At 34.2% G+C, this 18,446-nt stretch overlaps 2 protein-coding genes across 2 annotated transcripts; one reads left to right on the top strand and one right to left on the bottom strand.

The window, feature by feature from the left end:
• Positions 1–6,801: 6,801 nt before the first annotated feature.
• Positions 6,802–11,689, top strand: LOC116120190 (receptor-like protein EIX2). The gene is made up of 5 exons (XM_031406133.1): positions 6,802–7,103; positions 7,794–7,940; positions 8,763–9,330; positions 9,520–11,125; positions 11,229–11,689. The coding sequence occupies exons 1-5, from the start codon at positions 6,802–6,804 to the stop codon at positions 11,687–11,689; spliced, it is 3,084 nt and encodes a 1,027-aa protein (XP_031261993.1).
• Positions 11,690–11,953: 264 nt separating this feature from the next.
• On the bottom strand, positions 11,954–18,096 carry LOC116120191 (TBC1 domain family member 15-like). The gene is made up of 12 exons (XM_031406134.1): positions 17,607–18,096; positions 16,997–17,092; positions 15,958–16,061; positions 15,663–15,802; positions 15,477–15,578; positions 14,859–14,981; positions 14,408–14,496; positions 14,214–14,319; positions 13,581–13,678; positions 12,628–12,888; positions 12,408–12,491; positions 11,954–12,216 (listed from the first exon to the last, which is right to left on the bottom strand). Exons 1-12 carry the CDS (start codon positions 17,694–17,696, stop codon positions 12,202–12,204), a joined length of 1,308 nt encoding a protein of 435 aa, XP_031261994.1. The 5' UTR covers positions 17,697–18,096; the 3' UTR covers positions 11,954–12,201.
• Between the last annotated feature and the right edge of the window lie 350 nt (positions 18,097–18,446).

Raw genomic sequence — 18,446 nt, 5'->3', positions numbered from 1 at the left:
TTAGATATAGATTTATTTTTCGGAGCTGTATGATTTTCTGTACTTTAATCATCAAATGAAGTATTTTAATGAACAAAGACAGTACTTTCTTTCTGCAATAAACAAAGGGACACAGTACTTTCTTTGTGCTTGAAAAGGATGCTAGCTAATGTGAAAATTAACGCATAAATTATTGACTTTTTGAATATGTTTTTCCTTGGCCATTGAACTCTTGGGCTATTAGCTCTCTACTTAAAACTTAGCCTTATGTTTTATACTTACTGGGACAAAGTTAGAAAAGCAGAGCTTATACATATTGCCTTAAAGTAGTTAAAAGTAGGACATATATGAAGAAAAATGTGGCACTAGCATGTTTTTAATTTGGATTCTAGGCCATTTGATTGGGGGTTCAAATGGATGGCATTTGCATTAAAATACGGACTTCAAAAGTAATAATTGGTTTATCATCACCATTAAGCACAAAACAAACTGAGAATTTTCATCAAAAATTGTGAAAATATTTTTTTAATGTTTGTTATTCGCTAACTGATAAAGTCCAAATTTAAAAATGTGCTAACAATTAGGTATTTAATTGTTTGGTTGTGCAATTTCTTTTTGTTCATCTTCGGAGTGCAGTCAAATAGGTGGGTTGAAGAAGACTCGAGCCGTGGGCAGAGTTGCCAACAGCAGCAACTCAAAGGTACGTGCAAAGGAGGCACCAGCAGCGACTGGCACGGTTCAGAGGTGAGGAGGTTCAGGAACATTATGAGACAGCCAGTGAATTGCCTCGTATGTGCAACATTTCACCCAGCCAGGGCTGTCAGTTCCGTTCACCCTATTATACTCTCGGCGATGAGTGGTACTAGTAGATGAAGATGTGCATGAAGTGTTTAGTAGTAAAAGAAATAAAGTTCACTGATCTGGCGTTTTCGCTGGAGTAGCACTCAGAAAATTATCGTGTGTTAATGAGTTGAGGCAATGTAATCGATAGAGTTTCTTTAATAAGAGTGCTAGTTTATCTTTATATCAAGACTCAACACCCTTAATTTGTTTCTTTTTTATTTTTCCCCGCTTCCAGAACGGTTTGAACTCTGACTCAATTATTCATCTACTGCTCTAAGAAATGAAATTAAAGTACTGTAATCTTGTTCTATATTAAATTAAATCCTTTAATCAGCACTCTGTTTCGGAAAGAGCTTGAAGCAGGGGATCCCAAAAAAGAGTAATTTTCATGGTGCCTGTTGCCTTGAGCTCACATGGGTGAGCCGAAAATTATCTGACCCGTGAGAAGACTCTGAAGAAGCTGAATTTCAATACTCAATCAATGGCAGTTGGGAGCACAGTGTTAAGATGCATACTTACATGCAATAACTCAACTCCATCAACCGAATCTATACCCTAAATGAAGTTAAGATACAAAAAACAAAGGGGTATTTTTTCTTGATGATTATCTCATTTGAAATCTATTTATTTCATCATTTAGTAACAATGCAACCATTCAAACATACAAATTCACTTTAATTGACATCATCATGGTTTGTTCACTTATGCTCAAGGTAGTTTTATAAGGGTAATTAAAACTTGGAAGGAGCCTCTTTTCACTCCACATTTATTAAAAGTAATCCTTCTTTGAACACAGAATCTCCATCAGAAAACTATCATGACTTCGAATGGCATCCGTATAAAATTTCAGGTCTCACATACCAACAATTGATGCCAGCTTTTCTTCCTCTACGTCAAAAAGCTTTCTGCTTCGATAAAGAAGAAAATCCTCAACTGATAACATCTTGTACTTTATGCGGCTGTCAAAAAGTGAAATTGAGATATTACATCTGCTAAGCCATCTTATTGAAGAAAGAGGTAAAAACCATCTGGAAAGAAAGCTTACCAAATCTGTGACATACTCTATAACAATGTCTTCCACAAGGGTCATAGTGTCATACAGTTTTTGGAAGCGGCTGATACACAAAACAAGGAATTCATAAAGATATCCAACTAGAAAGAAATAGAAAAAAAGATAGAGAGTGGTAACAATTGCTTGCACAGAAGCATTTTCAATTAATTTACCCACATGCTCAACATCCATTGCTAATTTATTTTTTCTTATTTAAAGTTTCCTTGTTCTTTATTTTTTATTTATTTATTTTTTTTAGTGATCAAGTGTGTCTGGACCAGTTTACGTATACCTAAACTAATTCCCTATGCTCTTGAAGTTGATAGCTAGGTAAATCTACTCAATGACCACCCCTATTAGCAACTCAGGTAGATCAAACTTAGGATCTCTTGAATAATGCATTCAAGAATTCTAGTTGATCGCTGAGCCACCCAATGGTGGTTCCTCGTTCTTTATTTTCTTCTTTCTTTCTATTCAATTTTACTTATGAATTATCGGTTTCCTATGAAAACTAATGAACAAACCAATCAATTTTCTTTTTCATAAAACAAGATTTTATCTAAGGCTATAGATATAATCCAACACGTAACATTTTTTTCCCCATATGTTTTATTTGAATTTTTATTATAAAAGCTCTATGATACTGAAAAGGTAATATTACAGCTTATTTTATTATAAAATTTCTAAAAAAATTTCGGTATGTCATTAAAAAAATAATAAAAATTATAGTTTGTTTTGAGTTTGTTTTATTTTTTTTTTTGGTTGTTTATTTTGTCAATTCTTTAGATTAAATGCTATTTTATGTGAGAGAAAATTAAATTTAAAATCTTGACCCTTGAAAGTTTTAATTTATAAATGTCAAATGGGGCATTAATTTTCCACATATATTTCCATATTGATTTGATATTTCAAGTCTTCGTACTCATATTGGGACATTTCACAATCAAGCTTAATTTCCAACGCGTATTTCTCAGATGACTTTGACCAAAATGCAATACTTGAAGAAAAAGGGTCTGCCACGATAATAGTTTTACCAGTCTTCCCTGAGGACCTTGACCCCCACTCGTCGACTACTTTGAGTTTTCCCGGTGCAAAATTAAAAGTAACTTCCTGGAAACACCCAAAGAATTTATTTGATATAGAATTTTAAAATGATTTTTCGCTTGTATATAAATATATATGTTATGAAAATATTATTGGTCGAAGTTACTTCAAAATTTTCAAAATCCGTCTTTTTTTTTTTTTTTTTTAATACAATCCTAAATAGATTTATTTTATCAGTTTTTTTTTATAAATTATTTTTATCTGTGAAATAATTGTTTGAATATTATGTCAATTACATCAACAGAAATTTAAATTAGTGAGATACAGATTTTGATCTTTTAATTAAAACTTAATTTTGGATCACAACCCAAATAGATCCTAAAGCAAGAGTTGAACAACGGAGTTGCACTATATATCTATCTGTTTACAAGTTTCATATTTCATTAAGGTTCCAAATAAGTATTGGTTATGTTTTATGTTCTTAATTTGTTATGAACTTTGAGCTATTCTTGTTATTTGAAGTTGTATTACACATTTAAGAGGTTGAACTCATACTTAGGTGGAAGGAAAATATTAATACCATAATTAATGCATTTTTATAGTCATATCATGTCCTACATTCATTCATTTTTAAAACTAATCAATCATTGTTCACTATCAATGAAGATTTAATTTATAAATGTCAAATGAGGCATTAATTTCCCACGTTAGAGAAAGAGATATAACGTGTATAATATTTCCATATCCATTTAACATGTAAAGTCTTTGTACACATATTGGGTCATTTCAGTATCAAACTTAATTTCTAAAGCGCATTTGTTAGATGACTTTACAAAGATCTGCATATCCAAACGAGTTTCATTTCTAGAAGTAGAACAATTTCTTTTTTTTTTTTTTTTAATAATTATTATAAAAACCCTAAAAAACTTTTTAAGTTGTTATTATTTAAATATGAATTTGCTTTTTAACTAAAAATATTTAAAATTATATAAATTGTCCCCTTCTCAAATACCATTTTTATCCTCAAAAAATATTAGATCTGATCATCTCGATTAATATTTTGTTCCCTTTTAAGTTATTTTGTAATTTATATTTGTTTTTCTTTATAATTTTATAAAACATTATCATACATTGATAATATCCTTTAATGACTTGGAAGAAGAAAAGTCTACCATGATTTCTTGGAAACACATTAGAATTTATTTGATATAGAATTGAGTTCAAAACTTTTTCCCACCCAAATAATGGCTTAATGACACTTTTTCACTCATAGACTTTTAAAATACTATTTTATTATCCAAATTTATATTCCGACGACGAACATAAAGCAAACACAGTCGATGCTTTTAAAGATGGGAGGCCGATGAGAATTTTGGTGGTAGAAGGTTAGATTTTGGTGGTTAGGATTGATCAGAATTTGACTTGGAAGGGTGGTTGCACAAACCCTAATCACTTAATTACCGATGATTGGCGTGGTCGGCGGAAGTAGAGCTTGAGAGGTTTTGGTGAGTGATGATCGGGGAAGAGAATGGTGATGGTCTGGGGTCACAACAATGCCGGAACCGAAAACGAATTATAAATTTAGATAGTAAAATGATATTTTAAAAGTTTGTAGGTGAGAAAGTGTCATTAAGTCATTATTTGGGTTGGAAAAGGTCGTTTACTCTATAAAACTTTAACCAAAAGGAGGTGCTAGATGTACCGTTGAAGGGAGAGGAGGTTCTTTATTCATTTGAGAGTTTTAGAGTGCATGACATGCTATTACCAAACTACCCCTCCCATCTTCTTCTTCTTCATCTTCCCCTTCTTCTCTTCCGTCGCTTCTCTCTCCCCCTCACCCTCAGCTACAACCACACTCTTTCTCTCCCTCCCGAAACCGTCATCAGCACCACCACCTGATTTTTTTTCTAGCCGTTTTGGCCTTTTTCAATGACTCAAGAGACTCCCCCCCCCCCCCCCCCCCCCCCCCCCCCCCCCCCCCCCCCCCCCCCCCCCCCCCCCCCCCCCCCCGGCGGGGTTTTTGCCCAATCTGAGCTATTTCCAACGAAGTTGAAACCCTTTATCACCTCCATCTGCTTCCCCGTAGCCCATACTTCAAAACCCCTTTGTTTCCCGACGCATTGAACCTTCCAATCGCTGGCGCAGTTAGCTTTAGGGTTTTGCTTTCCTTCGCCGGATTCCGGTCGATTCCGATGGCCAAAATCCAATTGGACACCACCAATGCACCCAGCGGCTCCCACTTTACAAAACCCCCCCTATACCCAGCAACCGGTTAGTCGCCATTCATCGGTCAAGAGGTTCGTGTTCTTCGTCGCGTTTTTTGGTGAAATTGTGTTAATTTGGAGATTGTTTCGGAGAATTGATTGGAGATTGAGAGCTTTGGTTATGATTGGAGGTTGATAGTGTTTGTATTTGGAGTGATTGTGTGATTTTGTTTTGGTTTTAGACAAATCAGGTGTTGGACAAATCAGATTTGTTTGTTTGGGATTTCTGGGGTTGATTGGTTGATTTTCAGAGTGTTTGTGTTTGTTGTTCGACGGTAGTGGCGTGGTGGTGGTGGCAGTGGGATGCAACCCAATGATCTCGGTCGGGATCTCTAGCCAGCGGTGGTGGAGGTGGAGGAAGAGAGGAGGTGGAGAGAAATTTGAGATTATTTTGAAGTTTGAATTTTAAATTATAGGAAAATACCATTTTACCCTTTAACTGTTAAAAAAATAGAAACGGTGTTAGTTTAAGGGTGGAGATTTGGAATAAATAGAACCAGTGGTATTAATTTTAGATGTCGTTAAACCTAGGGTGGGAACATGTCGTTTACTCTTCATTTGACATGTCAAGTCTTTGGGGACATGATGGGTCATTTTACTATTAGAAGGAGAATAAATTTAATTTCCAACAGTTTATTTACTTAATTTCAAAACCACTTTGAGTTTTGCCGGTGCAAAGTAATCATCAAAGTAATTTCCTGAAAACACACAAATAATTTATTTGATATATGTTATGAAAATATTTTTGGTCGAAGTTACTTGAAATATTTCAAAACCTGGTTTTTTTTTTTTTTTAATACATTCCTAAATAGATTTATTTTATCTTTTTTTTTAAAAAAAATTATTTTTAACTTTGAAACAATTGTTTGAATATTATGTCAATTACATCAGCAGAAATTTAATTATTGAGATACAAATTTTGATTTATAACTTAATTTTTAAAACTTAATTTTGGATTACAACCCAAATGGATCCTGAAGCAATGGTTGAACAATGGAGTTCCAGTATATATGTAACACGCTAATTTCCATTTTATATAATTTCTGTTTAGAAGTTTCATAATTCATTAAGGTTCCAAATAATAGAACACAATTAGAAACATACTACACTAATTACCCTATTCATTATGCAATATTTTAGCTTATGTATACAATAATACTATACTAACAAATAAATCTTACAAAGATTTCTATACAAAGTTATGTAACAAAAAATGAATGGAAAAGTGAAACAAAAAGTCAAACTTATTAAATTCACCCTTCCATTCATTTGTTGACACATCACTTTGTATAGAGATATTTGTAAAATTTCTTTATAAGTGTAGTATTACTCTTATGTATAATAGGAGCTATGAGACAATATACTCTAAAAATCGCCTTTAATATACTTATAATTAGCAAGATTGATGTTAAATATTTTAATAAACAATACTTGTACAAAAATATTTTCCGCTCCAAATAAAAAAAAATTAATTTTTTTTTTTTTGGTTAATAAATTAGTTTTGTCAAGCTTCAGTCATAAGAGATAAAAAAACATTATAAAAATACTTCTGATTAAAATGACTTGAAATATTTTCAAAATGTTATAATCTCATTTGAGGATTGGTTCACAGCAGTGAAAATGGACAAGGTTTATGCAGGTTATGAAAATGTGTATTCATTCAATGGGACAAGGTTGCCACAAGTAAACAAAACACTATTCTTCCAGGGGTTAGAAGGTCTAAATTACTTGATGGCAGAGACAAATGGTACTAAACCAGGTGAACCAAGAGTGCCAGGAAAACAGCAGTCTGTGATTTCATTCACCAAGAAACATTTACCAAATATAAATATTTGGAGGGGTGATGGGTTTCCTGCCAAGGTGTTCTTCAATGGAGAAGAATGTACTCTTCCAACAGAATTTACTATAAGAGTAGATCTCCAGTGAATTTCGTGCTTGTTATGTTGATCGGGGTCCCGACTTTCATGTTGATGCAGGATCAATTCCATTAGAACTAGCATCCATTTGGGGGTTATTTTGTCTTCCTTTTACGTCTGTTCTTGTAGGAAATTGGTAAGATTTTCAGTTACTTGTATTTAATTCATTTAAGCAATTTGAGCACTGTCTCATGGAAATTTTATTTAAACTAGTAGTACTATTCTTTAATCCCCACATACAAAGTGTTGTTCTTGTTCTTGTTCTGTCAGCAGAGGGGAGATGTCTACTCACTTGGGCAGATTCAGAACAATGAATGATATTGCCAGACAATAACACTAAAATTGGAAGGGATTGGCATGTTTTATTGTGGGAGTCTTTCCTCGACTTGGATCCATCATTCATCTAAGTTAGTCAAATAAAATTTTCAAGATAAATGCAAAAGACGTAATGGACCATCAGGGCCGTCTCAAGAACATTTGTGACCCTAGGCAAAAATTACTTTGCGGACCTTCTAATAATATAAGTATATATTAAAAAAAATTATTTCAAATTTATTTTTTTTGTCTTTTGAGATACAAAATCATTATGAGAGGTGAACGATGACTGGCGGCTAACGGGGTTAGGTTGGTGGGGGGTTTTGGAGAGCAGATGCTGGAGAAGTGATAGGTGGTGAAATGAGTGATTTCCAATGCCAGGATTGACCAGAAAAGACTTGAGAAGTCGTGGCCCAAAAGGTATCAGTGGCTGGCTATGGCGAGCAAACAGATGAGGTATCATAGGGGTTTTAGTGAGAAGGCCGAAGGAAGGAAGATGGTGCTGTTGGGGAAGGCCAAAGATGCCAGGTACATGTCGGAAAGGCCGGAAATGGTTGTTGCACACGGTGGAGTTAGGTTGCGAGATTCATAAAAAATCGGCCAAATTAAGGGCCATTAAAGCTGGAAAAACACTTGAAAAATAATAAAGTGATGGTTCCGATCGATTTTGGTGAGAAAATCGACCGGAATAAACTCCAAACGGCCGGCAGAGGAAGCGAGGTGGAGATGATTTATGTGAATGTTGAATTTTGGGATTGAATTTGGGGTGAGTAATTTGAGACATATAAGTGACCATTTTAGCCTTTCATTATTAAAATAAATTCAATGTGTTAATTTAGGGGTGTAAATTAGAATATATGAAACTAGAGGTATAAACTTGCTATTTTGTCAAACTTTGGGTGAGAATATGTGTAAAAAGTTTATAATAAATTTGGGCCTTTTGGTTTTTTTGGGACCCCTTGGATGAGTCTAGATAAGAAATTATATACTATTTTTATTTTTGTAATATATTTGAAAAAAAAAATATATAAATTTTTTTTCCCTTTTTGGCTCCTAGGCAGGTGTCTCACCTGCCTACCCTTGAGCCGGCCTTGTGGACCATCCATCTAAGTTTTTCCAAGAGTGGTGCTGCGGTGGTATGAAATTAATGGATGCTGTGGTAATCATGTTGACAATATGTGCAAATGGGCAGAAAGGACACTCTATAAGTAGCATGCTAATTAAAACATTCTCAGGCACATTTCCTTTCTAAAACTCTATTTAGAGCTCCATGGCAACGAAGAAACCAACCCTGAGTGTTGTCGTCTTCCTCTTCTTTCAATTATTTATTATATCCACCATTAATGTCAGCTTGTGCAATGGAAACTCTTGCATAGAAAGTGAGAGACAAGCACTTTTAAGGTTTAAACAAGACCTTAAAGACCCTTCCAACCGGCTTGCCTCTTGGGTTGGTGATGGAGATTTCTGTACATGGGCTGGTGTTGTTTGCGACAACTTGACAGGTCATGTCCTTAAGCTCCACCTTTCAAATCCTTTTGTTTTGTCAGAGTACCCCTCTTTTTCTGAACAAGAAGCGTATGAGAGGTCGAAGTTGGGTGGTAAGATAAACCGCTCTTTGCTTGAGTTTAAGAATTTATTTTACTTGGACTTAAGCTTGAATGATTTTGAAGGAATTCCGATTCCTAGTTTTCTTGGTTCTAAACAGAATCTGAGATATCTTAATCTCTCTGAAGGTGGATTTTCTGGAATGATTCCTCACCAACTTGGAAATCTCTCTAATTTGCAATATCTTGACCTCCATTCTGCTTCTGCAAGTAAGCTCAGTGTTGAGAATTTCGGTTGGCTATCAAATCTTTCAAGGCTGGAGCACCTTGATTTAAGTGGTGTTCAACTGAGTAAAGCTTCTGATTGGTTGCTGGTAACAAACACACTTCCCTCTTTGACTGTGTTACAGTTGTCAAATTGTCAAAACTTCATCACTTTCCTCAATTACCAGTTGCAAATTTTTCGTCTCTTGCTTATCTTGATCTTTCAGGAAACCAATTCAATGACAGATTGATTCCCAGTTGAATTTTAAGTCTTAGTCATTTTACCTTTCTTGATCTAGGTTCTAATAATTTTGAAGGTCCCATTCCTGATGGACTTCAAAACTTTGACATCTCTTAGATACCTTAATTTATCTTCCAACCATTTCAATTCTTCAAAACCCAACTGGCTGTACAATTTTAACCACCTCAACTACCTTTCTCTCAAGCGTAATAGCTTGGTAGGTAAAATTTCAGGAGTTCTTGGAAACCTGACTTCTATCAATACTCTTGACCTATCATACAATACACTGGAAGGAAAAGTTCCAAAATCAATGAGAAAACTATGCAACTTGAGGTCCATCTCTTTTTCGGCTGTCAATCTGAATCAAGAAATTTCTGAAATCTTGGATATTTTGTCAGTTTGTGTCTCAAATGTACTGGAGTCCTTGGATATAAAGAGTAGCCGAATTTTCGGGGAGATAACTAGTCAACTTGGGCAATTTAAGAATTTGAACACCCTTCGTTTAAGTTACAACTCTATTTCTGGTCCTATTCCAGTATCTCTGGGAGAACTTTCGTCTTTGAAATTTTTAGATCTTTCCTACAATAAATTGAATGGAACTCTTTCTGAAATTCATTTTGCTAATCTCACAAGATTGTTGGTTTTCTACGTATCCGAGAACTCATTAACAATGAGAGTTGATCTTGATTGGGTTCCTCCTTTCCAACTTAAAGTTTTAGGAGTGAGATCTTGTCACATAGGACCTCAATTTCCGTTGTGGCTTCATTCACAAAAGTTTTTACAGCATTTTGATATTTCTAATTCAAGAATTTCAGATACCATTCCAATTCATTTATTCAAATCTCCTTCTCAATATATCCATGTAAATATCTCCCACAACCAACTCAATGGGGAAGTTCCAAATTTGAGAGAGGCTACTCATCTTGAGTCACTCCACTTGAATTCAAATAATTTGTCAGGTTCATTGCCGCTTATATCTGTCAATATGAATCAACTTGATCTTTCCAACAATGCTTTCTCGGGATCCATTTCTCATTTTGTGTGTCCTGGACTCATCAATGAATCTAACGAAATGCGGATTCTCAAAGTTGGAGGAAACTTCTTGTCAGGATTCCTGCCTGATTGTTGGATGAATTGGCAAAACTTGTTGCTCTTGAATTTACGAGATAATAAATTCAGTGGTATTGTTCCTACTTCCTTGGGTACTTTAACTTCCCTTCGGTCACTGTACCTTCGCAAAAATAATCTCAGTGGAACAATTCCAATATCATTAAAGAATTGTTCAGAGTTGCTAGTGCTTGATGTTGGGGAAAATGAGCTTGCGGGAAATGTTGCATCATGGATTGGAGAAGGATTTTCGAAATTGATGATTCTCAATCTTCGTTCAAATAAGTTTGATGCCGTTTTACCCATGGAACTTTGCCATTTAGCTTCTTTACAAATCTTAGACCTTGCTGATAACAATCTCTCCGGAGCTATACCAAGATGTATCGATAACTTTAGTGCCATGGTGACAATGAACTCTTCAGGAAACAAGATAGAATATGTGTATCAACCGCATACATCCTATTTAAATTTATCTATACAGATGTTTCTTGAGGATGCTTTAGTTGTTGTGAAAGGGAAAATGGCTGAATATAACACCATTCTTAATTTGGTGAGAAGTATAGACCTTTCAAAAAACAATTTATCAGGAGAGATTCCAAATGGAAGTGACAAATCTTGAAGCATTGCGATTGCTGAATTTGTCACACAACTCTTTTACAGGAAGGATTCCGGAGAGGATTGGTGTTATGAAATTATTAGAATCCATTGATTTTTCTTCAAACCAACTTTCAGGTGAAATCCCACAAAGCATTTCAAATCTAAATTTTTTGAGTCATTTGGACTTATCCAACAACTTAATTGGAGAAATTCCTTCCGGCACTCAAATACAAAGTTTCGATCCTTCTTCTTTCATTGGTAATGAGCTTTGTGGATCTCCACTTTCTAAAAGCTGTTCCGAGAGGGTTCCAACACCTGATTATGAAAATGGAAGAGAAAAAGATGGCAATGAAGATGAAGTGGAATGGTTTTACTTTTACGTAAGCATGGCACCTGGATTTGTAGTGGGCTTTTGGAGCTTCATTGGTTCTTTACTTCTCAATAGAAGATGGAGGTACACGTATTGCAGTTTCTTGGATCACCTTGGCCATAAATTTTGTAGTGTTGTAAGGCTATTTTGCTAGATATTATTCATGTTTGGAGCTTGAATGATCTATGTACTTAAGAATTGTAATAAGACAAAAAAAAAATGTCTTCTTTCTTTGAGCTTGAAAGTTGAAACAGGAGCTAAAGTAACCATTTGAGATAAACATATAGATTTCAGTAAATGAATGGACTTCCCATGTGGAAACAAGCAACCATTTGAGAAGCAGGAATGGTTAATATGAGCAAGTGACATAATTCAGCTCAGTAAATTTTTTTTTTTTTTTTTGGATTTAAAGATATAATTACAAACCACAACAAATTATACAAAATATGAATTCGTATTGAGGCTTCAAAAAAATGTTTTGCATATACAGTTAGTGATTACAGTTTACAGATGGAACTATTGTTTGTCCAAGTTCATTTTACTTGGAAAATCGTTCAAATCTCTATGCGAATTTTATATTATTTTCTTGTGCCAAATCAAGTCACAGCATAATGAAATTTCCCATTATTTTCTTCATTGGGTCGAAAAATTTGCATTCAACAAATGTTATGTCTGCTTGGCCTGCATTAACGTTATAAACAGTAAGCACATGGAATAACTGAAAGATCTTATATTAGAGGTGTAAAGAGAATTGGCAGAAATAACAATCCAACAAATGCTTTCATGCAGAAACTTGATCGTGCTCTTTCGTTTGTAAGTTAAGATTTTGAATGAAACATCAAGATTTACAACTATTCAAATAAAGAACATACCTTTTTTAAATATTTCTTGTGAAGTTTCATAGCTCCACTGCAAGCTTTTCTGGCATCTAAATTTCCAGTTATGTCATTCAATATCTGGAAAGGTAGAGAAAAATAAAATTAAAAAGACAATGAAAAAATGAAAAAGTAATGACTGAGAAAGGAAGTCGGGAGAAAGGCTAGAAGAAAAATGAAATGACACTTAAGTAGAGATCTAACTCATCAAGCTAACCTTAACAACATCGTCCAGGCCACGAGCTTCTTGCAGTAGCTTTGAGCTCTTATCTTTCAAGACACTGGCAACAAGGAAAACAGAAATGGGGAGCGGGGCTTCTGAATTCTTTCCTTTATTTTTCATATTTTCTCTCTCAAATTTTCCACATTGACGAACTGATTTTGCTTTTGCTTTAGAGCCATCAGCTTTATCTCCAACTAATTCAGCTTCTTCATATAAAGAAAATAGGTCGGGATCGTATTCTAGGGCCCACATCATCTGTAAAAAAATTAAAACCACCACCAAAAAAAAAAAAAAAATACAATCATGATATACAAAATTTATCTCCAGAATGCAGGTAAAGAAGAACAGATTTTATTTAATATTACAGAGCAAACATGCATGCACAAGATGGAGAAAAATTCTTAAAGGAAAAAGGAATGGGAAAATAAGGACATAAAACCATCCATATGCGCATACTTATCAAGGACGTGGAATAAAATCTCAGCAAATAAGACTCAAGTATCCTTTTCTGGATAAGATGGCATTCTTCTGGAATTGCCTTCTTAAACTATTTAGTAAGGCAAGAGAAGCAGGGAAATATACTGTCACAAGAGCAGTTTGATGCTCTTAAGGAACCACCAAATGGCGCAAAATACTCTCATCTCAAGAACCAAGTCTTCAGTCAGGGAAATGGTAAACAAGCATCATATGGACCAAATAACATAAATGAACAATCTTTGCTAGAATATGCCTGCAAAGTCTGGTAAAATAACTCATTTGAAAACTTCTTGTAAAGTTAAAGACCAGATTTTAGACTCAATATTTCACAATGACGCCAATTAGCTTAAAGTTCTGCAAAATGTTAGAATGATAAAAACACAAAGGAAATCTAGAGAGAACCTGAAAATAATTCTTCCAATCTCCAAAGTGAAAGAACAAAAAATAATATCAGAGAAGTTAGATCATACCTCCCAGAGATATAGTGAATCACAAAAGGAGAATTCTCGACGGAACAAGACCATAAGCATTCTGAAAGCAAAGAGATAGTCACCTCCACCTAGGGTCTCTGTGTTACAGAATCACAAAACATAGTTTCTTGTTAATTTCTTTCTGAATCATTAATTTGAGAAATGCAGAAAAAAGTGCAAAGGCAATGACAAATCAGAAATAACTTTAACAGTTATATTAATCCATAAATTGATCATTTATGTACAATAGAATTCAGACCATTCAGTGTTCTCAATAGGTGAAAACTGCATCTAAACCAGATCAACAAGAATATAAAAACAAGGGTTGGTTCGTTATAAAAGATACTGAGTATTTTACTGTATTCCTTCCACTCTTGTTTCCAGTTCATAGGTTCAGTGATATACGCAGGATATAAGCTTAAATCATTTGCATCATGGGAAATGAATTCCCTTTTTTCTCTGTTAAACGAAATCATTTTCAGCATGTCATTTCATAAAAAGCAGAGGTTTCTGTACTATAAACTACTAAGTGTACACTGGCTTATACAGAAAGACATGTAGGTTGCATCAGACCAACATTTAAGATAGATTATTAACTAAATTTACATGCAAACACATATATTTAGATGGTACCTAAGTGCTGATGAAGTTTTGGATCAATAACTTGAGTAATAGATGCCAAATTACTAAGTTGTGCCTCCACACCAACTGAGCTCTCAGTACATCTGAAGTTTCCTCGCTTCAAAGTTTCAAATAAGACGTAGAGTTAGACAATATTTTCAAAAAAGGGTATCCATATTAATTGTTAACAGAGAAATGATATTTACCAATCTGCGCATCAAACGCTCAAAGCACCAAAATGCATCAGCTTCATCATCGAGAAGAATTATCATGGGGGAACAAAGATCACTCATTCCTGCATATTATTGGCACAAAATTCAACTGAGAGTTGGCACTTTATTGTAAACGGTAGAGAGAAAAGATTATTGTTATATTTTGCCACTCGGCAACACATCAACAGAATTGGTATGTAATCTGGTATTTATAAAAAATGGTACAAGAATTATTATGGTGTAATCTTTCCATTACACTCAAGAAATGCTAGATTAAGATAATTAGAATAGGTTCTCTCACCATCTATTTTGTCTCCTATATTGCTCGTAAGGTCTTACTCAAAATTCACAAATTTTAAAGTAGGATAATAAAAAAATGGTAGAAGATATTATACTTCTCATTTAGTAAGACATGAAAAACAAGAAAGTTCATTTAGTTATCCACCTTGACAATAACCAACATCTGTGTCTATCCAGGCATAAACAGCCAGAATATCCCAAAGTTTTGACAAGTTCTCTTGCTTCTCGTAAAACACCAATGTCCTGTCAGTGCGAACCACATCAAGGCCTAGCATAAAAGTATCCAAATGGAATGGGTTACAAATCAAACTACTTAAAAATAAAATAAAAAAATCAGTAAGGCAGTTTCACTAGTTACTTTTGAAGATTGACATTAAGAACTTAATCTCCTTACATAAAAGGGAATAATAAGCCATAGAATTTCAGAAAAGAAAATTTTACATCTTTATCCATTTTCTGTGTATAAACTCGTGTAAAAAGACAAGGACCTATACAGTCAACCAAAAATTAAGCTTGAAAATATTATGAAGAAAATATTTAAACATAACAAAGCCATTAAGACCAAAATGATATCAGAATCCTGCATGCATATTCTCATTAGTCAATGCCAATAGCTGGAGGGTACAATAAGGTATTTCTCATCCTTTACAAGCTTCTTAATCAAATCTGCAAAAGGGGAAACAAAGCATAGACGGAAGAAAGATAGAAAATTTGCAAAAAAAACCAAGTGAGTTTGCGCCAGAAATTGATATGCACCACCAACCTATTTGATGTAGTGTTAGCATCCACTGGATAACTTTCTTGTCCAAAGGACCATGGCTAGCAAGCTCCTTTACAATTTCTGAACTACTGGAAGCACTCAGACCTGAAAAATCCAGGCTATTAACATAAAACATATCACCAGTTTCAGAATAGCCACTATCTCAAAAATATAAGGTCAATTACTTACCTGAATTTGTTTCTTGAAGCACTAAAGGGTCTTGAATGGGCTGACCATCTTCAGTAATTACAGGTGCTGTGATGAATTTGCCACTTCCAACAACTGGAAACATTTCATGACACTCATTTTTCCACTGATAATATTGCTTTCTGAAGAAGTGGATAAACAAACAACATTTCGAATGCATCAAAGTATGACAAGAAAATAACTTTCTTGTCAGTACCCTACAATCTCACTGTAAAACTTAAAACGTGCTAACTTTTTATATCATTATCACTCAAGTAAAGCAACAAAAATGAACTACCTCCGATGTTGACGTAGCTGCTCTCGTTCATCAAATGTACTCTTAGGATCATAACAACCAAGAAGAAACTCCCAAACTTCTCCTCTTATTGATGGATGGATCCCCTGAAGAGAAAAGAATATATAGCAACACTTGTCAATACTCACAAATTGATTGTTCTCCTTTTATAAAGAGAAGGTAGTACATCAAAGCAAGGAAAGATATTGAGAATGAAGGAAGAACATAGCAAATTCTGCTGTCCTTTAGCACATGTATGTAATCTTGCTAATAGAGAAAATATAATACTGCAGCCTAAGAAGGAATAAAATTGATTGCAGTGATAATTCTAGGCCCTGGCTCACGAGGTACATGAAATAGCTTCTTTTATAAGTGAAAGTTGTTGCCTAAAGAAAGAAATATAAATTCATTCACAAAAAAATAACAAGCTTGGTGATAATTTGACTTCCATCAGAAATCACGAGTGAGCATAAACACTAGAATATATGTAGAATATGGTGGTTAGTCATATAAAAAGGTGTCTACTGTTTGACTGCAAAGCAGAAAAAGTGGTTAGAGTATTCAGAACATAAATTTGATCATTGATTAGAAAGTGAAATAATAACCAGTCAAGGTTTTATTCAGTTAAGACTCTAAGGAAACAACTAAATCAGCTTGGCATGAAGGTGTATATATCGAACAACTAAGAAAGTAATATCAATACTACAGGTAATATAATTTATGACTTTCCATTTGGAAATAGAGGCGGAAATCGTTTGAAATATGGATAGAATCAGGGAAGAATAAAACAAAAGTAACTGAGAAGTCGTATTTTGCTTTAGAGGAGGGCAGAAGAAAAAGGGAGTGAAATTCTTCACTCAACTTTCAAATTTCACATAAGATAGCAGACACATAATCCAGATGTCACAAAGAGCCACACATATTGAATTTTTTCCAGCGGGTATAATAGTATGCAATAACTCTAACTAACTTTATTATAGTACCATGAAGAATATGTACAAACATATTTTGCCGTCGCTTTTAAACGTGAAGATGCACTTACCCCTCGTTGGATTCGACTTAGAGTCTTGCCTATATCTAAGTATCCTTCTGAAGTAAACGTGGCCTGCCATTTCCTTGCACTTAGAGTTTTACCAGGCTGTATTAGCAGATACAAACAAAAAGCCTCAGTAATTGCAATGCAAAACGACATATTTAAGGATTATGAATTTAAATCCAAATTGATGCACACAACCACAGGTGTCACAAAATAAACTCCTTTTTTCTAACTAACAAGCTTAATAATTATGGACCAGGGTCAGAATTGCACAAGATTTAAAATTTTCAAACATTCACCATATGATCGGGCTAAGCTTATTATCTCACAACCTTAACTGCATTGTGTTAGATGCTTACAAATACATGCATACAAAATCTTTGCTTTCATTCACAATCCTTCAAGATCATCAAAGTCATAAATTTACAACGAAATTAAACCCAACTCTGCTGTAATACCATCCAAAGCACACAATGCAAATAAACATCAACACACATTCTCGATCAAAATCCAATCATCCCAATAACACATTACATCTCAAAATTAATAAATCAATCTAAAAAACATAAATCAAACACCTTACACAACATTCCATTATTTACAAAAACAAACGAACCTTGATTTTGAATCTGGTTTTGGGCACATCAGTGCACTCAGGCCGAACCTCGTAGTAAGAATCAGCAGGCTGTGAAGTCGCCCCCCACATTTTCACAAATAAAAAAAATAAAAAGTGTTTTCACAAATGAAAACCAACACCTTTGAACCAGACCCCCCGGCAAAAGATCAACCAAATGATGCTCTCAGATACCCTTTTGATAGAAAAATTCAAAGTGGGTGAAAACTGGGGGGGCCCGGATGTGGTGCTGGCTGGAACAAAATCAAGAATCGTTCAAAGCTAAAAGGAACAGAAAAAAAAAAGTATTTTTCTTATCGTTTTCTGTTTGTTTTGTTGAAGAACAGTTGGGGCCGTTGTTGTTGGTGTAGGTGATAATGGAGATGGAAGAAGAAGAAGAACAAGAAGAAGGGAGGTGTGTGTAAATGTCAAAGCGGTGAGATGGGAGCCATCTCACGACACAAAACTTGATGCCGGTCAATGCGTTATATTAACGTTTGCTGTCTCCGTTTCTAAATCTAATCTTCTCTATTTCTTTTTTATTTATTGCTTTTTATCCCATTTATTTTTATTTGTTTATTTTTTTCCTTTTTTTTATTTTCCTAAATTTAGAATTAAAATCCAATACACTAAAATAAATCTTTTTTTAAATTATTAATTTTTTTTATATTTTTGCAAATAAGGTGTTGGGATTAATTAATAAAAATAATTTGTACTTTAAGAAGGGTCTAAAATTTGTTGTCTTTTTTTAAGGATTTTATTTTTTAAATTGTTTCTGTAATTACTATAATTAGTGGATAATTTATGAGATTTTAGTGAATTATCCATTGGATTTAGAGAGAG

Source organism: Pistacia vera, unplaced genomic scaffold, assembly GCF_008641045.1.
Source record: "Pistacia vera cultivar Batoury unplaced genomic scaffold, PisVer_v2 Contig928, whole genome shotgun sequence".
Taxonomy (NCBI): Eukaryota; Viridiplantae; Streptophyta; class Magnoliopsida; order Sapindales; family Anacardiaceae; genus Pistacia; species Pistacia vera.
This window is presented reverse-complemented; position numbering and strand designations above follow the sequence as displayed.

Excerpts from the sequence above, each read along its gene's own strand:
- LOC116120190 (XM_031406133.1), top strand. The coding sequence starts at position 6,802 with ATGGACAAGGTTTATGCAGGTTATGAAAATGTGTATTCATTCAATGGG. Across the intron at positions 7,941-8,762 it reads GGGAAGGCCAAAGATGCCAG|CTTGTGCAATGGAAACTCTT; the intron begins GTACATGTCGGA and ends CATTAATGTCAG. Across the intron at positions 11,126-11,228 it reads CATTCTTAATTTGGTGAGAA|GAAGGATTCCGGAGAGGATT; the intron begins GTATAGACCTTT and ends ACTCTTTTACAG.
- LOC116120191 (XM_031406134.1), bottom strand. The coding sequence starts at position 17,696 with ATGTGGGGGGCGACTTCACAGCCTGCTGATTCTTACTACGAGGTTCGG. Across the intron at positions 16,062-16,996 it reads TAAGTCGAATCCAACGAGGG|GGGATCCATCCATCAATAAG; the intron begins GTAAGTGCATCT and ends TTTTCTCTTCAG. Across the intron at positions 12,492-12,627 it reads GCCTGGACGATGTTGTTAAG|ATATTGAATGACATAACTGG; the intron begins GTTAGCTTGATG and ends CTACCTTTCCAG.